The 25,160-nt window shown below is 41.8% G+C and overlaps 1 protein-coding gene across 4 annotated transcripts in view; it reads left to right on the forward strand.

Annotated features, from left to right (window-relative positions):
- The first annotated feature begins 11,412 nt into the window (after positions 1-11,412).
- The window catches only part of Bap170 (Brahma associated protein 170kD), a 110,792-nt gene continuing 97,044 nt past the window's right edge, over positions 11,413-25,160 (forward strand). For 3 of the 4 annotated variants that reach the window (XM_019061662.2, XM_019061664.2, XM_019061666.2), the window contains exons 1-2: positions 11,413-12,130; positions 14,459-14,552. In XM_019061662.2, the coding sequence (XP_018917207.2) occupies positions 12,039-12,130; positions 14,459-14,552 (186 nt within the window). In that variant the 5' untranslated portion in view covers positions 11,413-12,038. The remainder of the gene's footprint in view (positions 12,131-14,458; positions 14,553-25,160) is intronic. The other variant, XM_019061663.2, reaches the window with a different exon arrangement.

Below are 25,160 nucleotides of genomic sequence, written 5' to 3' on the forward strand. Positions count from 1 at the left end.
TGTATCATGAAGCAATAAAGGCGTGAGGAAATGAGCAATGCTTGGCGATAAATGGTTGTGTTGGGTTAGGTTAGGTCACGCAACTAAACTAACTCCGAGTAGAATCAAATAAGTTTTGCTCTTGGAGCCATCGTTTTGTAAAAAAGTGACTTTAGTTATTTCAAGACTTCAGGATGTTTTCTGAAGTCCTCATACTCTTGGAAAGTCGATTTTAATAGTGGTCAATCTTCTTTTTCAACAGAAAAAATTTTTTGGCCTCTTTTATCGCTGGAAGTTAAGTTTTTTTGTCCGTACCGTAGACCAATTAAACAGGCTTGTTTTTCTATCAATACGTGCGATAATAATACCGTTTTAAGTTTTTTTGCACTCAATGAGATATATTCTTGTAGAAGAATAAAAAAAAATTTCCTTCAAAGTTTTTACTTCCAAAATTTAGCACCCAAATTGCTCTAAAGTCCGATTTATAGAATTTTGCGCCATCATTTTTCTCCCATAAAAACCGGGAAATGTAATTATACGATTAATTTTAATTAATTTCTTTAGAACTAACTTAGAAGATGTGGTAGACAACTTTTTTAAAGAATTTCTACAGGTTTGCTCTTTTTAAAGCTACAAATTGTACAATTTTTTACTGGTCTACGGTACAGGACAATAACGTTACGGTACGGACAAACGGGCTGCGGTAAGGACGAAGAGGCATTCGTAAATATTACTGTATGCAAGGGCCGAATTATAAAGAACTGAAATTCATTGGGGAATAAACTGCTAAGTTATAGCATAGCTTATAAGTGCCACTTTTATAAATAATTACAGGCAATAAAGGTAAAAAGAGTAAGTAAATCAGTTTTTCAAAAATAATGAACTGCTTTTATTTTAAAGTAAACGCATTAAATAATTAGGGACAAATCTTAGAAGCTGAGTTCTTAAAACAAGCTTGACAACGTTAGAACGTTTCAGGTGCACTTTTACAAAATAAGAAAGAAAACAAAAAGGTAAATTTATCGAAAATGTGGTCACAAATCACCTTAAATAAATATTTAAAGGACAATAAGAAAAAAATAAGTTAGATATTAACGAATAAATATTAAACGAATAAATTGCTATGAACTTCAGACGAAAAAGAGGACTCAAAGTTCTAAAAGAAAAAATGAAAAAAATAAAAAGATGGCGATCCTTATGCAATCATCGAAAAAAAAGCCTCCTTCTTCTAAGTCGCGTCGTACTAAAAAAAAATACGTCTCTCTTTTTTTTTTAAATTCCAAATTTTGGTGATAGATAAAATAAAGTAAAGTGGGATGATCTATCAAACAGCGCACCGATTTTTGGATGACTTTCGCATTTTGTCCGTACTTACCGTAGACCCGGCCGCATCGCGCGTCAGCTACGGGCTACGGTACCGGACGGCTACGGGCTACGGTACGGACGGCTACGGTGCGGACAAATCGTGTGATTATTGGCAACGGTGCTCGGGCATATTCACGCATGTGGTTGAAATTCTGGATTTGAGGTTAAGATATCAGAGCGTATCAAAAAATACCAAAATTCGAGAGTTTGAAGTGATTTATGCATTAAAAAGGTAGGTATACGGTAAGGACATCCTAGATGGTCGTTAAACCTAGAAACTCATAAAAAACGGTCAAAATTTACTGTTTCATTGCGGTTTTTTTTCCTCTGCTCGACATCAGCGTGTGATAGTCACGATAACACAAAAAAAGTAAACAAAGTTCATAAGTGCTGCACTGTAACGGACGAAATGATGCTGAAAAAAGGGGGCTACGGTACAGGACGCGAATTCCGCAGACAAGGCTGCATGACGCAAAGACGGTCAATATTTTCACTTATTTGGATGAATATAACTGAAAATAATAAGTTAGGTACAAATTGAGTGTGAATTTACAGCAGAAGTGGAAGTATTTAGATGCAAGATGATGGTTATGAAGCGTTAAAGTTGCGCACTTGAGTCGCAGACAGGCTACGGTACAGGACATTTCAGCTGTTTAGGGCCAAAATTCTGATATTAAATGGCAAAAACTGCCTAAAGCGATGTTGGGACCTGATTAAGCGTAAAATTTTGAACAAATTTAAAAAAAAAAAGGTCAGATTTTTCCATTTTGAAGGGCTAAAAAGTTGGCAGACATGGTAGAGCAAAACTTATTTGATTCTACTCCTCCGTGGTAGTGCGTGATGTATCATGAAGCAATAAAGGCGTGAGGAAATGAGCAATGCTTGGCGATAAATGGTTGTGTTGGGTTAGGTTAGGTCACGCAACTAAACTAACTCTGTGGTAGTGCGTGATGTATCATGAAGCAATAAAGGCGTGAGGAAATGAGCAATGCCTGGCGATAAATGGTTGTGTTGGGTTAGGTTAGGTCACGCAACTAAACTAACTCCGTGGTAGTGCGTGAAGTATCATCAAGCAACGAAGGCGCGTAGACTTGGGTCTGACAACCCCTAACATTCTTCAGATGAGGATGCATAAAAATCGAAAGAAAGAGAAGGAGAAGAATAGAGAAGGAGTGATGGAAAATAATCATGTGAAGAGAAAACAAGCGTACAAAACTCAAAATATGGGGTGAATGCGCAATGTAGTCCACATCTTGCAAGATACCAATTTCCCACCATCATGACGGCCTTTTTTTTGAAACTGTAATTCATGGGAACCTACTCCGGTCATCGCAAAAAGTTAACCATTGTTATGTTCTTTCTAATTCAACAGTGGAAAAAAAATTTGCTCGGATCTAGAGTCCAGACACTTGAAAACATTAACAAGAAAAAATACTCTTGCTTCAATCGGATTTTTGCTTAAATCAAAAGGAAATCCGCTCAAATGAAGAGGCTTGGTTCTTGATTAAAGCAAAAATCCGATTGAAAATTCATATTTCTTTGAATGGCCAAATGAGAAATTCACCATTTTGAAGTGGAATGCATAAGCCTAAGACGTCCCCCAGGACGTATTTTGGATCGATAAACACAATTTAACTAATTTTTGGAGTTTATTAGGTCACATATGTCGCCTAAAAATTGGTTGAAATTTTTAAGATTTTTACATGAGATGAACAGGATTTTTAGATGGCCGCCGTTTTGAAACTTTTAATGACTAAGTTTTGAAATTTTAGGTGAACCCTCTTCGAGCTTACACTAATGCTTGTGCAAAATTTGGTGGTTATCCGAACAAAAGAGACGTGAAGAGGTTTTGAGCAGCTAGATTGGGGTTTTGACACACAGTGCGGCGCGGCGGTACGATTGAGCTTTTTTGCTTTCTCAGTCATCCAGGGGCGGGTTTACCTTCTTGCCGCCCATGGGTCGCCTGTATTGTGCCGCCTCCTTCTCATTCATATTGAAACGTCATTAAAAACCATCAAGTGAACGTGCCAGCGAGGGAGGGGTGCATAAGACGCGTTTACTCGTGTTGAACACATGTTTTGGGAATGCCTTGTCAACACTACTAGCAAAAGTTAAGTTTCGTAAACCTATTTCTGTGTGGACAAGGCCTTTCATTCATAAGAAATGAACAAAATAATTATGAAAGTACAAACACGAATGTGTTTTAATGATTTTATCTTCCGCCGCCGCGCCGCACAGACCGCACCGTGTTTGGCGCAATGCGTGAAGTATTCCCGCAGTCTTGTAGGCGCCATGCCGCCATGCGTTTCCACGCTGACCGCACTGTGTTTGGCGCAATGCGTGAAGTATCCACGCATTCTTGTAGGCGCTATCCGTTTCACGCTGACCGCCATGACCGCACTGCGTTTGACGCAATGCGTGAAGTATTCGTGCAGTCTTGTAGGCGCTAATATGTGTTACATGCCGATCGCCGCGCCGAGGGCTTCTCCTTTTCATCTCAAGTCCTCGTCATCATCGCTCTCTGCGCCGTACCGTTCCAGGCCAAATTGCGTGTTTTGGTTTCTCTCTTAACTCGACTAATTAAAGGTGCTGTCTCTTGTATCACTGAAAGACGACAAAATTAAAAGGTTCTATACTCTCAGGAAATGAGAGATTTTGTCGCCTTTTCTCGTTTGTAATTTTTTTTTCTAAATCCGATATTTTTTTACACCTACATTTAAAAAAATTGCAAAATTTGCCGCCCTCTAGATTTGCCGCCATGGGCCGCGGCCCATGTGGCCACCCCCTTAACCCGGCCCTGCAGTCATCTAAAAATGTGGCTTATTTGGGTCAAATTTTAGGAATTTTCGGTCCTCGTAAACCTTCAATACTGCACCCGCCGCGCCAGGTCAGTAAAAAACTTTCAGTCAAACCTTGTGTCAGATTATTCAACCATCGTGTTTTAGTTATACGAAAAATTGGTTTCTCTCGAGGCAAATTCAAGCATTTTTCGGTCTTCATTTGTTTCAAGGTTGCGTATTTGTACTCTCTACTTTCCAAAAATGCTAGAATGAAAAATTACGGAGCAAGCTCATTTTTGAAAAAGTAAATCATTCATTGCTCTAAAATGTTTAGTCTTGAACAGTGAAACTAATGATTTTAAACGTTCAGTCCGAACGATAAATTTAAAATGCATGAATCTTTTGAAATTCTCTGCGGCAGGAATATTTAAGGATGTGTGATCATTCCAGAATATCTTTGTGTTTTGATCAAAATTATCTAAGGGGGGGGGAGGGGGGGAATAAAAAGTTTGTGGTGAGTTGAGCACCCGGAAAAAGTCATCATGATTTATGCGATAGATAAATAACATTTCAACGAGACCACTTGAATCACTTAATTATCTCAAGGAAAAATATACGATCCGTTATTTAAGGTAAAGCAAAACGTGAAATGAAATGCTAGAGTCCGACAGTTTACCGAGTAAAAAACGCCTTAACTTTGCAGGATATGCAACTTATCTTATATTATGATGAAGATTGCATACCTTCCGGGCGCCTTGAATGACCGTTCGCAACTTCTCGCCCTTGTAAGTTGCATGCACACGCGGACAACTTCAGGATGAAAGTGACCTAACTGCACTGCGTTTGAAAAACTGCCTTCTTTAGTTTAGTGGAAACTAAACTTGAAGTTGAATAGCTTAGGAAAAATTTGAGAGAATGTGACTACTGCTTTTGGCTTGATTATAACAAAAGACAGACTTTCAGCCCTCGTCCCTGAAGATTTTTTATTGGTTAAAGTCTGCATTGATTTTAAAAATGAGAGGGTGATATCCAGTATGACATCCCCAGTATGATCCATCAGTATGATTAGTCATGAGTTCTGAGTTCAAGCAAACTTTCATTTTCTCCTGTCAACAGTTTAAAGAATGTGGCTTGTGGCTACCGCCACTCATAATTCAGCGGCAATTTTTGAAAGTGTGCGATTCTGTTTCCCATCCTCTGAATGTATGTAAAACAATCGATTCTCGGTGAGACAGCTTGCCTCAGTTAAAATCGATATTTTCAATGGATTTAAATGCAAAAAACAGTGTTGCCAACTTGAAGAAATGCAAAATCCCTGGTTTGAATTTTTGGGGATATACAGGGTCAATTTGAAATTGGAATGGATTCTTTCAAGGAACGGTTTTCGTCAAGTGATTGATGAATTTTGAAAGCGTTGGTAGCAGTTAACATGTGGTGTGGAGTGAATTTTTCTAACAGAAGAATATACTATGAAATCGATCGATTTTTTGGAGGTATCAAATCATCTCTGAGAAATTCATTTTGATTCTCTTTTTCTTCTCTCTTCCTCATTAATTACCATTTGCGGTTTTCAAGCAAACGATTTTTACCGATTGTTGGATACATTTTGAAAGCGTCAGTGGCAGTAGCATGTGATGGAGAATTTTTGTCCAACTGAAGAATCTACTATGAAATCGATCGATTTTTCGGAAATTTCAAATTGATCCTATGAAATTCGTTTATCGGCGGATTCAAAGGAAATCGTGCGTTTCGATTTTTGCATGAAATGTGAAGAGTAATCAGTGAAATTTTCAGTCAGAAATTCCCAAGATTCTCATGGCAAAAATGCCATTTGAGAGGGAAAATTTGGCAACATTGAGATGCGAATACACCAAATACGTAAAAATTTTCATGAAAATTGGTGATTTACCAAAGAGAATTTGGCAACGCCTGAAGGCTCATACGGCGTTTTCCTTAGCACGGCATAACTCTCGAATGCTCATACGGCGTTTTTCCTTAGCACGGCAAGGGACTCGAGGGGCACCCGGTCCAGCGTTCGAAACTCACCTTTGAGTTTAAGGAGCCATGTGGCGCATGAAGCCCGATTTTTAGGCGCCATTGAAGATTTTTTAGGGACCAAATTGACTTTTTGCCTATATATTACGCGCATTTAGTGAAAATTTAGGCGCAAGATGTTTTCGTGATAGAACTAGTAGGTAGCTGTAACTCGGGGAAGACAAAAGCACCAAGAATGAAATCGTGAAGAATAGAAAAAGCAAGCTTTCACTCGTAGTGCGGGAAATTGAGTTTTTTTCAATTCAGATAGATTTATTTTTCTCTCTTTATGTGACTTCCTGTGAGAATCCAGATTTTTAGGGGGCAATGGGCCTGTTGCATGCAAGAGATACAGCCGCGCGAATAGACTTTTTAGAGGTTTAATGACACAAAATTACGATGGTCACATTAAAAAAGTCTGAAATACACTCCTTACTGCGCAATTTGCGTTGTTAGGAACGCGCTTTTTCAAATTTCCCGCGTCTGGGGGCAGTTTTCTAATCACCAAAATCGAGCAAACGGCGGGCTCGGTGATTTCCGGAAGATGCCGAGTCGTTGTTGTTGTTGTTATTTTTTCCTTCAGTTTGTTTACAAACCCAACGTGATCTCCTATAGTGGTCCATATACGCTTTATGCGGTAACCAAATCGATCAACTTTTAAATATCCAACGCAATCCTTCTACATTTCATTTCACGATATCACGAGCTCCGATTTTTAGGTTATGTTGTCAGTTTTAGTTGACCGGAAATAGCCGCGAGTTGCCGTTAATTGTTTCCGTTAGAAAACTGCCCCCAGACGCGGGAAATTTGAAAAAGCGCGTTCCTAACAACGCAAATTGCGCAGTAAGGAGTGTATTTCAGACTTTTATAATGTGACCATCGTAATTTTCGTGTCATTTAACCTCTAAAAAGTCTATTCGCACGGCTGCATCTCTTGCATGCAACAGGCCCATTTTTAGGGGCCACGTTGGTGCAGAGCCTTCATTTTTTAGGCGCCATGACTTATTTGGCGCGTTGGCGCCTGTGAGTTTCGAACACTGACCCGGTCCCTGAGCGGGATGCAGGGATCCGCACGGCGGATTTTTGAATGGACCCGGCGGCGCGGCGCGCCGCCGGGGAGGGGGTTGAGCCCGGGCTCCGTTGAGCAAGAAACTGCGCAGAGCGCGAGCGCGGAGGCAGCGCAAGAGCGTGGATTTAGGAGCTGCCCGCGAGTAACGTAGCGTAATCGTAGTATCGTACGTCACGGGGGGGGGGGGGGGAGGGATCGAAGACCAGGGCGGGCAGAGGGGCGGGGAGGGGGTTCATTCATGGTTTCTCGGCCCGCGGGTCGGGTCGCCGAGAGTCGGAGAGACCGTTCAGAGGAGAGATGCCTGCGGTGCCGCGAGGAGTGCGAGGTGGCAGTGGCGACCCGCGGAACTGCATCGATCCGAGTGCGGCCGAAATCAGAAATGGACCGCGCTCAGCGGAAAGGAACCAAGCTACGCCAGCTCTGCCGTGATAGCAGTGTTCGAAACTCACCTGTGAGTTTTAGGAGTCGTGTGGCGCATGAAGCTTGTTTTTTAGAGGCCGTTGAAGATTTTTTAGGGGCCAACTTAACTTTTTGCCTATATTACGGCGCATTCAGTGAAAAGTTAGACGCGAGATGTTTTAGTTCCAAAACTGGTAGCTGTAACTTAGAGGAGATTTCGAAAAATCACCGAACAGAAAAATTGTGAATTTTTTTTAGAGGGGGGAGGGGAGACGGGGGCAATTTTTAGGGGTCACGATGGCGTAGAGCTTTCATTTTACATAGGTGCCATAGCCGATTTCTTAGGCGCATTTGGGGCGTTGGCGCCTGTAAGTTTCGAACACTGCGTGATAGCGGGAGAGCAGTAGGTGTCAAAATCGCGAAATTGCGTTCCCTTCAAAATTCGTCCTACCTCTCCTAGATAAAGTCACTGAAATAGCGAAAATACCGAAATTCCGAAGTTTCCGAAATTTTCGGGATCAAGAATGGATATATTTATTGTTTTTCTTGTAAAACGCCATTATTGTCTGAAAAAAATGAAGAATGTTGAATGAGTTACGACGTTTTTCTTTTTGATGGCAATATCCAAATGTGTGATCGTTTTTTTTTTTTTTTTAAAAAAAATTCCGATTCTTAGGTGATAAAAGACACCTAGCAGTTATCATCATAAGATATTTCTGTAAAAAAATGTATTGGCCCTTTGGGCAATTCCCTAATGGCCCCTGCAGGAACCATAGAGGTCAATATTGATCAAGTAGGCCATGGTTGCCCCTAAATTTCTCGGTGAGGTTCCAACACTGCCCTACTCCCACCTCCTTAAGTGAAATGCAGATGCAGATGGACACAAATGAGAGGGAGAAACAAAATCGAAATTTCAAAATACAGAGTGAATGCTGTTTTTTTATCGGGAGTGCCATCATCGTTTGCGCACATGGGTTCGGTCCAGACGGTCTCCGTATCTCCAATCAACGTTTTTCTATTTTTTTAAGACAAAATGCTGGTTTACAAGAGAACGAACAAATATGTTCGGTCTCTATTTTTTTAGTCAACTCCGGCATACCGTCAGGAAGTTCAACTGAAGAAATGAGACCCTGTGGACAGGGCCAGATTTACCTACTTGCCGCCCATGGGCCGCCTGTATTTTGCCGCCCCTTCTCATTCGTTTTGAAATATCAATAAAAACCATCAAGTGAACGTGCCAGAGGGGGAGGGGTGTATAAGACGCGTTTACTCGTGTTGGACACATTTTTGGGAAAGCCCTGCCAACACTACTAGCAAAAGTTCACGGAACTTTGCGCGAAAGCTAAGTTCCGTAAACCTATCTCTGTGTGGACAAGGCTTTCCACCCATAAGAAATGAACGAACAAATTATAAAAGAACAAACATAAATGTAGTTTAATGATTTTAACTTCCGCCGCCGGGCCGCGCAGACTGCACTGTGTTTGACGCAATGCGTGAAGTATTCACGCAGTCTCGTAGGCGCTAAGCGTTTCACGCTGACCGCACTGTCTTTGGCGCAATGCGTGAAGTATTCATGCATTCTTGTAGGCGCTATCCGTTTCACGCTGACCGCAGTGACCGCACTGTGTTTGATGCAATGCGTAAAGTATTCGTGCAGTCTTGTAGGCGCTAATATGTATTACACGCCGACCGCAGCGCCGAGGGCTTCTCCTTTTCATCTCAAGTCCTCGTCATCATTTCTCCCTAAGTCGCGCCGTTTCAGGCCAAATGGCGTGTTTGGTTTCTCTCGTAACTCGACTAATTAAAGGTGCTATCTCATGTTTCACTGAAAGACGACAAAATTAGAAATTACTGTACTCTCAGGCAATGAGAGATTTTGTCACCTTTTCTGTAATTGTTTGTAATTTTTTGTCAAAATTCGATTTTTTTTAAAAAAATTGCAAAATATGCCGCCCTCTAGATTTGCCGCCATGGGCCGCGGCCCATGTGGCTACCCCCGTAATCCGGCTCTGCTTGTGGACATTGGCTTCTTTTGTAATAGAGTAGTATGTGTGGATGAAAAATTTAAAATTTGTAATTTTGGAGTTACGGCGCTTTTGCCACAGAGAGTAGCATAGTTTTCCATCACCCAACTGAATCCCATTTGAGGGAGCCTGGATAGATTTTAGTGTCGATCAAAAAAGTTTGTCTCGATTCCAACGTGAACATTCAGGTGCCAACTGCAGCAGAATTACGTCAAAAGTATACAAAGATATTTCAAAACGACTTAATTGATACAATATTTTAGGGATGACAGAAATGTCATGAGGATATTTCGAAAAATCCCTTCGACTCCTGAGAGAAAATGAAATTCTGCATGCCGTCCTTGCTTCTATTTAGTTCTACCCATGTCTCCGGGCCAAGAAATACATGATGAGAGGAAATCAGGCGACGCGACGTAACAATCAGTCGTAATCAAATTCCGAAGGAATCTGTCACTGTTACTGATGTCATAATTCAACGGAAACAAACGGAATGTCAAACGGAAACAAACACAATATGGAAAAAAAGGGAGGGAAAGGATGCGTGTTCACGACGGCAGAGATACAACTATTCGTACTTGATGGACGTCCGTGCTGCGTCTGAAAAATTGAAGGCGCGATGACGCGAAGCGTGAGCTCTCAACGCTGTGCTTCACGTTCAATTTTGCAATTTTTACTCCGTGCGTTCAATAAACTTTCAACCTGAAAATAGCGTAAACTTGTGCTGATTTGCCAAAATTTTCTGAACCCCTCTTCACGTAGGGAATGCCCTACCAGGAAATATCACATTACGCCCCTTTAAGCAGCCAAGGGTCTACGCCCTCAGATGCGAGCCAGTCCGACCCTGTCGACTTTAGGTACTTAATTTTTATGAACGGAAACTTTATCATCCTTTGCAAGTGGATGCAAGACGTTGAAGCTTTAAAGAAAAGAAGAAGAAGAAGAAAAACACCCCTCACCATTTTACAACTTTCTACCACGGCCCTTTGCATTAATTTCCCGTTTCTATTTTTGCAAGAAGCTTGAGTCAGAGAGAAATCTGGCCAACGATTGAGCTGTACCCTAATTTGTCATCCTCCCAAAATAGGAATGAGCTGATAGGAAGGGGGAGAATTATTTTGGGGGGTGAAGGGGTGAAGATTTTTGCCTAAAGGTGTAGCACATACCTAAGTCACATAACACTCTCATTCTCAAGAAGCAACGAAAATTGAAACTTTGCACCATAACTACATTTCATACGTAAGTTTTGATATCAGAGTTTTAATCACATATTTATGAGCGTGGAAGACGACATAAAAAAAAAATTACCTCAGGCGGTCGAGACTTACGTAGATTGGGTTTAATTTTTTTTTTTTTTTTTTTTTTTTTTAAATTAATGATGATGGTGGACGATATAGAGGGATTTTCTGTCGTCTCGTTAAAGTGACTTTCCGACACCCGAAATTCACCTCCAGCCACTGCAACTCCCTTACCCCTCACCCCCCTCCCCCGAGGCGGGCCCTAAATAAGGTTTTACATTACTTGGGCGTAGCGAAAAGCTCCCTCTAAATCGAAAATTTTACTCGGATACTTTTTCATCAATCGGCATCGCATGATGAGGGTACATCCCGCGACACAAAAGCTCAACATTTATGTAAATGCACATACTAGGGAATCGACTTACGGACTCGGAAACACGGTCATGCGCATTACACAGCATTAACGTAAAGTGCTGCTCTCTCGGTCCGTTAAAAATCTGTACAACGAACCGAGACTGGTGGCGCGGCCGGTGGCGAACTCTGGAAACCAGTGATGCCGACCGTCCGAATGACTAAGGTTACGGGCAGTTTTCTTTTTCCGCTGTTTTCCAATTTTAAAGTTTTTCGGGATTAGTTTTATGATCAATTCTTTGTGCAATTAGTGCTTCGCATCATCCCAGCTACGGATTTAAGTGTTTATATCTACGCAACGTCTGTGTTTCTCGTGTGGCCGTTACATAAATCCGAGAGTTTGGTCCGCTGCCGCCATCTTGCCTACTGTGTTAATAAACTGCTTGGTGGCATACGTTTGCCCGTCGAATTTCAATCATGTCTCGTGTTATTTCGTGTTTTTCGGAATTCGGTTCATTTTAGCGTTTTCAGTGCTTTCTGTTATGGTGTTTTTCCTAATCGAGTGGTGAAGTGCCCGGATATTATGGTGCTTTTCACGGTGAATGCTTTGGGAGTAGGCTAAACGCGACAACCTACTTGTTTGCAATTTGATCCCTTACCGCGGCCTGTGCAAGTTGTTCGTTAAATATAATCGCGTCGATCGTGTTTTATGTACTTTCGAGCTTCGTAGCTCGCTCAATTTGAATATATTTTCACGGAATATGACTCGGAAGTTCGCTTAATCTATCGCGGAGTTTCTACCATGGCCCATATACTTCGGAAGGACCCGGACACCTACCGTCGCGAGAAGGAGAGTTTCCTTCGCGATTTGGTTCAGTTTCACGATACTCGAGGGTAAGTTTCATCTCAATTGTGAGAAATTATCCTGTCAGACGGAGAATACCCCGATTCAATATCGTAGCGCCCCGCGTTGGGAACGAATGCTTTGTTTTAGTGTCCTCGTAAGTTTGTATACAACGGCTACCCCTTCCATCCATTATCTGCACGTAGCTTTCACTTCTCCGTGTGTGAAATGATCCGTCAATGGAATGCCTTCAATCTGCGTCACCTTTTCGTTTTTTCGTGTCTCTCGGTCGCTCTCCCGATTCTGAAAGAATTTAAATCCATTTTGCCTTCATGTTCACTCTTATTAAGCATCCTAAACTTCTATCATGGAACTTCAATCATGGAGTCTCAGGTTCCATCATGAACATGTCATTGAACCAAATACCAGTTGAAATCAGCTATTGAGCATGTTTCTCTTGATATGATCATCAGAATTACGTGCTTCACCATTCAAATTCATTCCATGAACTAGAATAAGTCGCAATGATCTTAGGCCTTATTCGCTTTCCGCAGAAATTCACAACTAGGTTACCAGCCATGTCTGTCTCGGATAAGGTGATTGCTGCTTCATAGTTTATGATGGCCTTGAAGTTTAATTTATTCTAAGCTCAGTTCACTTCATATATTTTATTTATTGGGACAAAATTGGATAAATTGGATGTTCATTTGAGCCCCCTCTACCCTTCCGAAGTTATACCTACAATTCATGGGCGGTATCATTTATCCAAATTGAGTTTCCCGATTAAATAATCCGATATTATCTAGCATTTTTACCTAGCTTTGATCATAATCTCTTCAGGAAAGTATATCCTGGAGGAATGTTTCCTAGATAGGTTTTGCAGTTAGATGTTGTGTTTTTCTGACTGGACTGTCGTACTTGTTATTCCCACCCATCCGTGATTTTGCGAGCTTTCCGGTAGAATTCCAGCATGAATCGTAATTTCATAACTAAGCCTGTATCATGAATTACGCAATCCAGTTAAGATACTTCCAAGGTACAATGTTGTGGATCTTGCTTTGGACTATAAGTTCATATTTGCCTAGTAATTGATTCCATTGACGCTAGCGTTGAAATCGCTGCTCTCAAGTCAGTAAGTTAGTGTGCACTGAGAAAAATTGATCAAATAAGAAAATCAGAATTAGTTCAGTGCAGAATATTTCTTAAAATCTCATCAATTTCTGTCAAAACTGAAGAAATAATGCACACACCTGATTCTACCATCAGGATTCGTAGATCAATGGATAGTCTCTATTTAAGGAATCCAGTGGTGTCTATACTCACTATCGAAAGATTTTGTACTCAGTGCTGGGAAATTAAAACAGTGTACTAAACGTAAATGTCACCTCATTGAGAAAGACCTTAAGTAAAGTTAGGTTTACTAAGCATCAAATAAAAGTCTCATGAAGTTTGTTGTCCATGCCTCGTGCGGGGGGTTACATTTTTATTTTTATTGAATTTCTGAGATCTCCATCATTTTATATTCAAACCTCATCTGAAAGTTCAAGCTAAACCCTACCCAAGGTGTTATTTGTTAAAAAGCTTTGCATGAAGAGAGACTGAACTGTTTCATGAATCGTCTTACTCAGCACTTCAGTGTAATGAAAGTACGCTGACAAAAACGCTGAGTTTTGGTAATTAGGCTCTTATATAAGTTAAGTAAAGTTACTCATTATACCATTTTCATATATTCTGGCTGTGTAATATTTATGCGCATTATCATCACTCTTTGGTTGATAAGACCGGTCAAAAAGTTACCACTGCTACATATTCACTTGTTGTAGAATTCTGTCGCTTTGTAATTTTTTTTTTTTTTTACTTCAAATAGCCCTCAAGAGCTAATCCCATTCAATTCCAGCCTACCTTCCCTAATTGTCCTAACCTATTTTATAAGCCAAATTCCTTTTAATGAAGCAGCTCTTATAATTTTATGCATTTTCTTTGCCTTTCCAAGAATATTCTTTGATAATGTAGTGTAAGAATATCAAGTATTATTCTCACATACTTAAACGGGCACATAGACGGAGTGGGATTTTTGCAATACTGCAATTAGGATCTTTGTTTTTGCAGTTTCACAGTCCAATTTCTTAGCTCATTAAGTAACATTTTTCATATTATTTAAGTCAAATCTTGGTCCCATAATTATATGTTATTGAAAACCTCCTAGATTAGTTGATTTTGAACTCAACATCATTCTAACACTTACTACGGGAGGTCAGAAAAAAAAATGAAACTCGCATTCATCAGGAGTTGTATGTTCATAGTAGGCAGTTCTTTTCTTAAGTAGTCTCAAATTACCTGACTGTCTAGCTCATCATTTTCTATTCTTTTGTTTTCAGGACTGCGTTTCGGAGAACCCCTAAAATTAATGGCAAAGAAATTGATCTTTTCCTTCTGTACAATTTGGTCACGTCTAATGGAGGATGGGTTAAGGTAAGCGAAGTACCTTCTTTTATTTCACTTAGCACTGAATCAATTTTTTAAACAAACAGAAAATGCCGCTTCGGTAAACGCTGTGCACCAATAGGAACTCCAAAAACTGATGTGTCCAAGCAACTAATGGAATTAAGACAGTCTGAGGGACTTCGGTTGTGTAATTAAGATTAGAAAGTGTCATGAGTCAGTTAATGATGGTGGCCAAGGTAGCCATTGAAACGCGTCCTAAATTATACATACTTTAGTAAAAGCATGATTCAAACCAGCTCACATTTACTTTTCATGCCTAAACTTTCTGAATGTCACTACGTTTACACACAAGACTTACTTAAAAGTTCCAAATACACATTTTAGTTAGAATAGAATGTAGAGTATGGGTGTCCCATCGGTTTTCGGTCTATAGTCCACGCCACGAAAAGTGGCGGGTGAGGGGCGGAGCCAGTCGGCCGGTCTAGTCTATCGTTGAAGGGTTGAAGCGCAGGTATACGGGGTAATACCTGCGCTTCAACCCTTCAACTATAGACTGGACCGGCCGACTGGCTCCGCCCCTCACCCGCCACTTTTCGTGGCGTGGACTATACCTGCAAATGTAACAGTTTCATTATGAAGGAGTCAAGGTTCTTCAACTAAAAATCTTATCCAAATTTTGACCGGGAACACATATGGCCATGTGAGCTCAAATCCACTTTCAACTCATTCTCTCTCCCCAAAATGTGACTTGGTTCCTCATTGTTAAATTCTGTCCGTCTCGACTGGCCGAAGTGCGAACCCACTTATCTCCAAATATGACTCAGCAGACTTCCTGTCCTTCTTCATTTTTTCTTCGGAAAACCAGTCAACGTACTTTCTCAAAACTTCCTCAACTTTTTCTCAGTCGGCAGAATATTCTGAAATAAATTTCAAACTGAAAAGTTGGCTTGTTCCTTTGGAAAAAATGAATTTGAAGAGGAATTTTTGAAACATCGCGATGAAGATATGTGGTTTTGCACTTGGGCCATCGATTTACCCCGGAAGATTTAAATAGTGCTCTGCCCTGCTAAGGAAGGACGCCGTATGAACATTCGAGAATTGCCACATTTCCTTGGATAAAATGTCTATTTTTGAGGAAATTTATGAATATTTGGACCGCGTTAAACGGAAAGGAACCAAGCCACATCAGCTATTGCCAAATTTAATTGGGCAATTTAATTTTTTACATGAAAACGGTTATGCGGATTTTCGTGCAAATTTCAGTGAAAATCCTCCACGATGCGAAGCAAATTCCTTAAAATTTTCAAAGAAATCCGAACAACCGTTCTCTCGTAAAAAATTTAATTGACCAGTTAAACTCGGCAATAGCTGATGTGGCTTGGTTCCTTCCTGTTAAACTCTATCCCTTTTTCCTCGAAATTTTTAGACGTTTTAGATCAAATTACAAACAAAATTATCTGAGAAATTGGTGGGCCAATATTCAAAAATTTTCCTGAAAATTAATGATTTGCAAGGGGAAATTTGGCAACGCCTGAAGCCTCATACGGCGTTTTTCTTTAGCATGGCAGTGCAGGACTACTCTTACACCCGCGAAGGAAGGGCAGCCGTACGAGACGCGGCGGGTACAAGGATAGAGAGAGGGGTTGAAGGGCGGAAGGGTTTTAAAGGGTGTAGCGGTTGCGAACATTTTGGCGGGTAGGAGCCCCCAGCGCTGGGAGTAACACCCCCCTCGCCTGTCCCTATCAGGTGGGGTCAGAGGAGGTCAGGGTCGCCGCGCCGCTGGACGGAAGCACCTGTTCGGACCGGGAAGACCCGGGGGATCTAGCGCGCGCCGACCCCCAACCTCAACCCCCCCCCCCCCCCCTTCTTTACTCGTAGTGCGGACTGCGTCGTTGCCCTGATAGCATAGACAGCCGTATCCCCGAAGTTTTTCTTTTCTCATAGCCCGGACAGCCGCCATGTCCTAATAGCGGAAAGAGCCGTATCTCTTAAATTTTTCCGAAACGAGATATGTGTTTTTATGAAAGAGCCAGAGATAGTGCTTATTGCAAAGTGCAATCCACATGAGAAAACCGTTCGGGAGGAAAAATTGACGTTGTTTCAGACAAAGCAGCCGTTAGTAGCATTATTCCGCCCGAGAACCCATGAGGACAGTACTTTTAGGTGACAGGGCGCCTTTTTCTGCTAATTCCCGACCTCAAAATTTGTTCGTTGTGTGTCCAAAACGCAGTCGCGAAAGCATCTTGAAGATTGCACTCACGGTCGTCTTGCCCAAAACTAGCCTAGCCTGTGTGCCTGCCAATTCTCTTTAGTGTAAGGCACCCTCAGGCCCTTCTTTTTTCGGTTTCGAGTCATTTAATCTGAAAAAAAAAATCACCAACAGTTTTAGTGTTCATTCTACTATTGTACCCCTCCCTGACATAACCTCACTCTCTTATTAGCCACAGGGGTCACCGCTTGGGGCCAATAAGAGTAGAACATTATATATCAGTAAAAAAAAAACTAATCTAAAAAACCAAGTATCAGGAAGAGGCCCCATATCCTAAGCTACAAAATGATATATGGTTCGATTTTTTATGAAAATGTTTACTTGACTTTATGTTGATTAAAGCGCCGAGGTACCCGAACTTCGAAACCCAGTTCAAAAAGAGGTCATGTTTACACGCTGGTCCTGTCCCAGCCACTTTTCCGATTCGGCCCGGAATTAAATACGAAACGCGGCAATGGACCAAGATTCGTTCCCCACGGCGGTAGTTCTGTTATCACTCACCGGAGAGCGGCAAAATCCATATGATAGTGAAAAAGACCCTTTTTTATCACAGAATTTTATTCATTGGAAAATCAAATTCGGCTTTTTTTTAGCATCCGAACGATTTCTGAGAGTGTCTTGGATTATTAGCGGCTTTTTGAGCAGGGGCGAATTTACTCTACAAATTTACTAATTTTTGCGGAAAAACGCTCATTAACGAACTTTTTCGGCTACCTTGGTTTCATGTTGGAGTCTGAAGATTGGCAGGAACACTTTTTTCTATTAGAAGATTGGCTGCCGATGTTCGTAACTCACAGGCGCCCAATGCGCCTTAAAAATGAAGGCTCTGCGCCAACGTGACCCCTAAAAATTGTCGCCCCCCCCCTTTCCTCCTCCAGAAAAAAAAAATCCTAATTTTTCTGTCTGGTGATTTTTCAAAATTTCTCCCAAGTTACGACTATTTGTTCTGTAACGAAAACACCTTGCGTCTAACTTTTCACTGAATGCGCCAATTTAATGTTAAAGTTGTGTATTATAGCTAAGTTCCACTTGCAGTTTAGATAAGCTTTTAAAGACATTTAATACATCTATAAGTGTTTTAATCGTGCATTGTTAATTTACTTGTGCTAGGTAATTTAAAAAAAAAAAAAACTGAATGCGCCGTGATATTTTGGCAAAAAGTCAATTCGGCTCCTAAAAGATCTCCAATGGCCCCTAAAAAACGAGCTTGAAGAGCCAGATGGCTCAGCCTAAAACTCAAAGATGAGTCTCGAACACCGTAATGGCAGCCCTTTTGTGTCCTCAGAGTTCCGTATTTTGACATGTCCAAACTCGCCCAACATCATAGGGCTATGGAGTGAGCTCCTTAAAATCAGGGAATGGGCATGGTCCTGAATTATTGGCATCAAGATTGGGGGGGGGGGGGGGGGGGGTTGCAAAAATCGAATGGAGTGACGCCGCGTTCTCCGTTGGCGGAAGGTCAGGATGGTCGGGTTTTCGACTTGCTCCCCCGCCGGAAGTCCCGGCGCCGGGCGCCGCCGATGGCTCTGTTATCAAACACGGAGGCCCGGGTCGCGGTGCACCACGTGGTCGGGCCTCGCAGCGACGAGGACGACGCGGCAGTTTCGCGCCGTCGCCACCACGGAAGTCCCGAAGCGACCTGCGCAAAGGCCGAGCGAGCGCGGCGGGCCTGACACACTCGCACCTTCCTCGCCGTTTCTCGCCGTAGTTCGCGACCCTGTGCGGCGTTGCAGCAGTTGCAGCCTGGGTCGAGTCCGCGCCAAAAAAGTTGACGCGCCTCGAGACCGCGATACAAGATCCGTCATCTTTCTTCTTGTAATAACTTTACATGTAGATGCGACATCAGATGGACTACATTTTGCAATTCGGAACTATAAATTCTAGCCCGGTTTAAAAACAACGTATGTGTCATTAGTTTCCCTATGCACATACGTGCTTTTCCAGAAGAGCCAGAATATATAGTTCCAAATTGCAAAATGCAGTCCAGATGATCTTCTGTCGCAGTCTAGAGACCTCGATGCACGATCAAATTTCCGAAACAATTACCACCAAAGCGTCGGGAGTCATCCGTCTTAAAATCGTTACTTTGCTTCGTTCTAAAATTAAAACTTGACAGAGTTCGTGCGACAGGAAACGCGATGAGTGGTAACACTCCGTGCTGATCGAAATTTGACAGTGGAAAACATGGAAATGTCAAGAAATATGATGAAAGTTTCAAGGATAAGTGAAATAAGTTGTCTCTTTTTGCCTTCAAAAATGGGTTTGACTATTGGAGTACTTTCTGAGTATGGGTAGCGCGGTCAGAACATCTTCGTAGTTTGACGCGCCTTCAATCCAGCGGAGCGGCAATATGCCTACACCCGTGGTCGAATAGTTATCTCCTGCGCCTGCCGTGGATGGATTCAAATATCGGCGGCTCCACGCGAAAAGAAGTGCAATTATTGCAACGTTGCCCATCAGAATTATGTTTTATTTTTTATTAATGATCTTCTAAAAGCTGCGCACTGTTTTCTGAAAAGGTTCCGGGAATTTTTCGAAATCATTTTGAATGAAGTCACAGATTCCGACGCGATATTTTCGTTCGTTCTATGTTTCTCCTTTTTTTTATCGCGTGGAAGAAAATGGATTGCTGATTTAACAATTACCTTGTTAAAAAAAAAAAAAAAAAAAAAAAAAAAAAAAAAGTGAGCAATATTTCACATGTACATTTTACAATAGTGAAAAACTAATTCAACCATTAGCATGGTTAAATTATGATTTTCATTGCAGAACCTACATTGAAACATTGCTGTCACTGTTTTTTACTACACAATTGTTAAATAAGCAATTTAATTTTTTCCGTGACGGAAATAATTAAACACGACCCGATTTTCTGAATCGTATGTATTAAGATAAGTACTTTACTTTAAATTGTGGCCAAAATGTGGAAGAGAGTTAAGAATAACGTCGATTGGTCCAAGTATTGCGGCGATTTTAGCGTCGCGCCAGCCAGGGTCGGGGTAGTGCGGTCAAGACAACTTCGTAGTTTGACGCGCCTTCAATCCAGCGGAGCGGCAATATGCCTACACCCGTGGTCGAATAGTTGTCTCAAACGCCTGCCGTGGTTGAATTCAAATATTGACGGCTCCACGCGAAAAGAATAGTATTTATCTCCAATTGGAACGTTGCGCATCGCAGTTTTTGTTTTATTTTTAATCAATGTTCTTTTTTAAATGCTACACACAGTTTTCTAAAAAGGTTCCGGGAATTTTTCAACAATTCGACGCTTTATTTTTCACGATCCATCCTTTTTTTATTTGAAAAAATTAAACTCGACCCGAGTGTTTGAATCGCAGCAATTACCTAAGATAATTATTTTTCCTGGAATTATGGTGCAAACGGGTAAGAGAGTCAAGAATAATTACGCTTAGGCCTAGTTTCTCAGCGATTTTAGCGCCGCGCCAGATAGAGTCGCGGTAGCGCGGTCAAGACATCTTCGCCGTTTGACGCGCCTTCAATCCAGCAGAGCGGCTATATGCTCACACCCGTGATCGAATAGTTATCTCATACGCCTGACGTAGATGAATTATTCAAATATAGTTGGCTCCACGCGAAAAGAAGCGTATTTATCAACGATTGGAATGTTGCACACCCAATTTATGTTTCATTTTGAATCGATGATCTTATAAAAGCTACGCACTGTTTTTCTGAAGAATTTCCGAAGATTTTCCCTCTTCTTTTGCAATTTATTGACAGAAATTTCTTTTTAATACATATTTTGTTTACATCCTTTTCAATTTTATATCGTTTTGTAGATGAAAAAAAAACAAAAACAAATCGTGAACATTAGAATGATACATATTCTTCCTTAAATTAATATCAACGGGAAAAGAGTCTAGATAATGCTTAATGTTTTATGTTTCACATAACCGCTGGAAAATGAGCGTGTTTGCCTGGATATTGAGGTGAAAAACGCAGAATGTATATGTCCTCCGAAACCGCCGAAAAACGAGTTTATTTGCCGCAATATGGTGACGATAATCGCAAAATTTCTCATTTCCACCATCTTCTTTTGGAAAAAAATGAAAGAAGAAAAATTGATGAATAATCACTCCATGAGAACCTATTGCGACGCGAGTCTAGTGAACCGAACGAATAAATAATGCCGTATCGACGCTTGGCAACGCCGCTTATGATAACGATGGCTCATTAGCAAGTCGGGTCGTGACCTCAGCGGGTAGAGCCATTGAAAAAATATCATTCACCCCACGGAGCCCATGGAGAGATCAAACTGGAGACCAACAAACAGCAGGCTAAAACCCGCATTACTTACTTTATGGATTAAAGACGGAACGATTGACCTTGCTCACTCAGTCAACGCCCATGTCTGACCGGGGCGTCATTTTCGGTCGATCGACTACGTCACCTGGTGTACGATGCAGTAGCGTGGCGTGAACGATCGATTATCGATATTTCCCCATTTGAATTCATGGTAAAGAATCGATTATTATGATGTTCGCAGCCAGGCCCGCCACATCCCATCTCGGGCCCTGGTACCAGTTTTAAGGTCCGGGCCCCAAGCACGGAGGGGGGGGGGGGGGTGCGAGGGGCATCCCTCGAGAAATTATAGAATTTATACGACTAATCGGACGCATTTTGAAGCTTCCATAAAGAATTTTTCCATCTATTTCTGCGGAATAATTATGTTTTTTTTATACTTTCAGCACAAAATAGGTACTTGCGAATTGTTGCATTCAAAACATCTGGAAAATTTTTATTTTTTTTGGGGGGGGGGCATATGATACTATTTTCAGTTCTATGAGGGCCAGGCCCCCCTGGACTCCCCCTTCGTTTGTCTATGGCAAGGGAGTTGAGCCATGAGCCATTGAAGTCGAGGATGCCCAGACTGGAGACCCTCAGCATCTGACGACGGAAGAAAATGAAACGCAGTTACTAAACATATCCTCTGTACTGAAAATCTTAGATAGAAATCTAGATAGGAATTTTCCAAGGAGTATACTTCTTTGAAAATTTAAGAAGAACTCTACAGTGCCCCAGCGTGTTTCTGAAAATCTATTCACCTTTTGCGAAATTTTTAGGGTAAAATTTTCACTTTTTCTTACGAAACAAGGGTTATGCCTGTGAATTCGTAGTGGTTTTTCACGGGTAACACGGGCCCCCTCCGGGGCCCGGGCCCCGGTACCAGGGACCCAGTATCCCCCCCCTTGTGGCGGGCCTGTTCGCAGCCCCCCTGTTAATCGATTCTTTTCCATGGGTTTAAATGGTAGATCAGTCGATATACCTCAAAGCACGCCACGCTACTGGTACGGTGTGTTAGATGGTTCCACAAAAAGCAAAATGACCAGTTTTCGCAGCGATCATTTTGCAGCGCACATATATAAAGGCGCAATTTCATGGCGATATAGGCTGAATTTTGCAATGCCAGGGGGGGGGGGGGGGGGGGGGGGCACCTCAGGGAAAACCTGGAAAATGTAGAGAATTTCTCGCTCAAAACCCCTGGAAAGTTAGGGGGTTATGAAACCCGTTATCGTAAAGTGAAAAGTATCTTGTCGCACAGTAGATCGAGTCAATCAGAGAGGTCGGACCTGAAATTTTTGACTGAAACTGAAAATTTTAATGTTTATTTCGTCGCATTTTAAATTTGAAAGGGTGTTTTTAGAGGGAAATATCAGTAGGAAACCAATGGAGCCACTTTTAGAACCTCAAAGTTCTGTTTAAACGGAGTTATAAGCGTTTAAAGTCTCCAAATTTTGTTTGACCTCTCCTATTGACGCAATCCACTGTGCGTCGTCTCCAAAAGTTTCAGCTTCCCTTCCAGCCGAACCGGAAAACCAAGAAAAAGCTTTTCCATTCCAACTTTCAAGTTTTCCATATAATTAATGGAGGAAAATGAGAACTCTGGAAAAGTCAGAGAATCGCGTTCTAAATTTTCGTGGCCATCGTAAAATATTACGTATCTCTATTTAAGACACGACGGAGCTTCTGTCCCATCATGCTCGGTTTTTCCGTATAACTGAAACCATAGCGCTTTCAAATGACACAGAATATGGCCGCCAAGTCTTCAGTGGCGACCACCTGTTTCTTCGAGCACGGTTGCCGGATTGTGCAGTATAATTGGTATATTTACATGGGTTTAAATATCTTAGGAAAAATGCTGATTTTACAGCACTATTCGGCAACTATGCTTCGCACGGATCAGCATATTCAGAATCCGAGCGAAGAGTGTCGGGAGTGCTGTGGAATCGTCAGAATCTGTGACATAAGAGCTTAACTCAATTTCTACGTGAGCCCTGTGTTCCGTAAATTCTAATGCTTTCCAGGGCCCAAGCGGAAATAGAGATACGTTCTCACGTCAGAAAATCACCCCTCTCCGTCCCCTCGCAAGTCGCGTCGCCATGTTCGCGCCGCACGTGACATGAATTCGGAATAAGACGGAAAGGAGCACTGTCGTGCTAAGGAAGAACGCCGTACGAACATTCGAGAGTTGCCAAATTTCCCTCGACAAAATGTTTATTTTTTAGGAATGTTATGAATATTTTTCCTTGACTTTTTCAGGAACATTAAGTGAAATCGGGAATAAAATTAATTATCTGAAAAATTAGAAGAAAAATATTCATAATTTTACCAAGGAATTCGTGTTTTATCAAAAGAAATTTTTCGACGTCTGATAGCTCATACGGCGTTCTTTCTTAGCACGGCAAAGAACATTTCTCTCTTGCTTCATGGGTGTAGAGGCCGAAGTTTTAATTCCGAGCGTGAAGATAAAAATCCCTCCTTTCCAGGATTCTTTGTTGATGGGGACGGATTCATGAACTGCGTTATTCGGTATTCGATGGTTCCACCTAGAGCGAACGCCCGAACGGACCGTACGAAATAGAAAGGAACCAAGACACATAATTTGACTTTTGGGTAATTTTGCCCGAAACAGCAGCAAACCTATTCATTCAAATTATCCGGAGTAATTAATGATTACAGTTTTACGACACGTCGTTTTTAAATCACGTATATTACTTAAGTTTTGCACGAATTTACTCATTTTCGCGGGAAGACACACGTTTATGAACATTCTTCGCCATCTTGGTTTGATTTTTGAATCTGGAGGTTGGCAGCAGCATGTTGCCAGAGGTTTTCGTGTTCGACGGTTGGCTGTCCAGGGTGTCTACAAGTCCGGAAGTAGTACTGATTTCCAGGCCCGCCACAAGGGGGGGGATACTGGGTCCCTGGTACCGGGGCCCGGGCCCCGGAGGGGGCCCGTGTTACCCGTGAAAAACCACTACGAATTCACAGGCATAACCCTTGTTTCGTAAGAAAAAGTGAAAATTTTACCCTAAAAATTTCGCAAAAGGTGAATAGATTTTCAGAAACACGCTGGGGCACTGTAGAGTTCTTCTTAAATTTTCAAAGAAGTATACTCCTTGGAAAATTCCTATCTAGATTTCTATCTAAGATTTTCAGTACAGAAGGATATGTTTAGTAACTGCGTTTCATTTTCTTCCGTCGTCAGATGCTGAGGGTCTCCAGTCTGGGCATCCTCGACTTCAATGGCTCATGGCTCAACTCCCTTGCCATAGACAAACGAAGGGGGAGTCCAGGGGGGCCTGGCCCTCATAGAACTGAAAATAGTATCATATGCCCCCCCCCCCAAAAAAAATAAAAATTTTCCAGATGTTTTGAATGCAACAATTCGCAAGTACCTATTTTGTGCTGAAAGTATAAAAAAAACATAATTATTCCGCAGAAATAGATGGAAAAATTCTTTATGGAAGCTTCAAAATGCGTCCGATTAGTCGTATAAATTCTATAATTTCTCGAGGGATGCCCCTCGCACCCCACCCCCCCCCCCCTCCGTGCTTGGGGCCCGGACCTTAAAACTGGTACCAGGGCCCGAGATGGGATGTGGCGGGCCTGCTGATTTCTAAGAGCGGTCCGGATGTACTGAAGAAGTACGGAAATTCCGCAAGAAGGTCCGGAATTTTTTCCATTTTTTGTCATTTTTGTCACAATTTGAACGAGAAATTGAAATTTTTCGAATTTCGTGAATCGGAGGTACTGAAAAAGTACTGAGTTTTTCTGTTGAGGAGGTATTGAATTGCTTGGGAATGCACTGAAAAGGTACTGATTTCTGGTCAGTCTGTTTTCGTAGACACCCTGCTGTCCCTGTGGGTCTTGAGAGCTCCATATTGAAACATGCCCGCACTCTCCCCTTACTGGAACTCTGGTCAAACCCTATAGTGTTTTTCGTGTTAGACGGTTGGCTGTGCGTTAGGGCCCTAAGAGCTCCATATTTCGACGTGTCTGTACTCTGGGATACCGTGTGACGGTATCATAGCGGGGGTGGTCTTCCAGTTCCCGGTGCGGGATCCCGC

The sequence above is a fragment of the Bemisia tabaci genome, chromosome 9, assembly GCF_918797505.1.
Source record: "Bemisia tabaci chromosome 9, PGI_BMITA_v3".
In the NCBI taxonomy this organism is placed as follows: Eukaryota; Metazoa; Arthropoda; class Insecta; order Hemiptera; family Aleyrodidae; genus Bemisia; species Bemisia tabaci.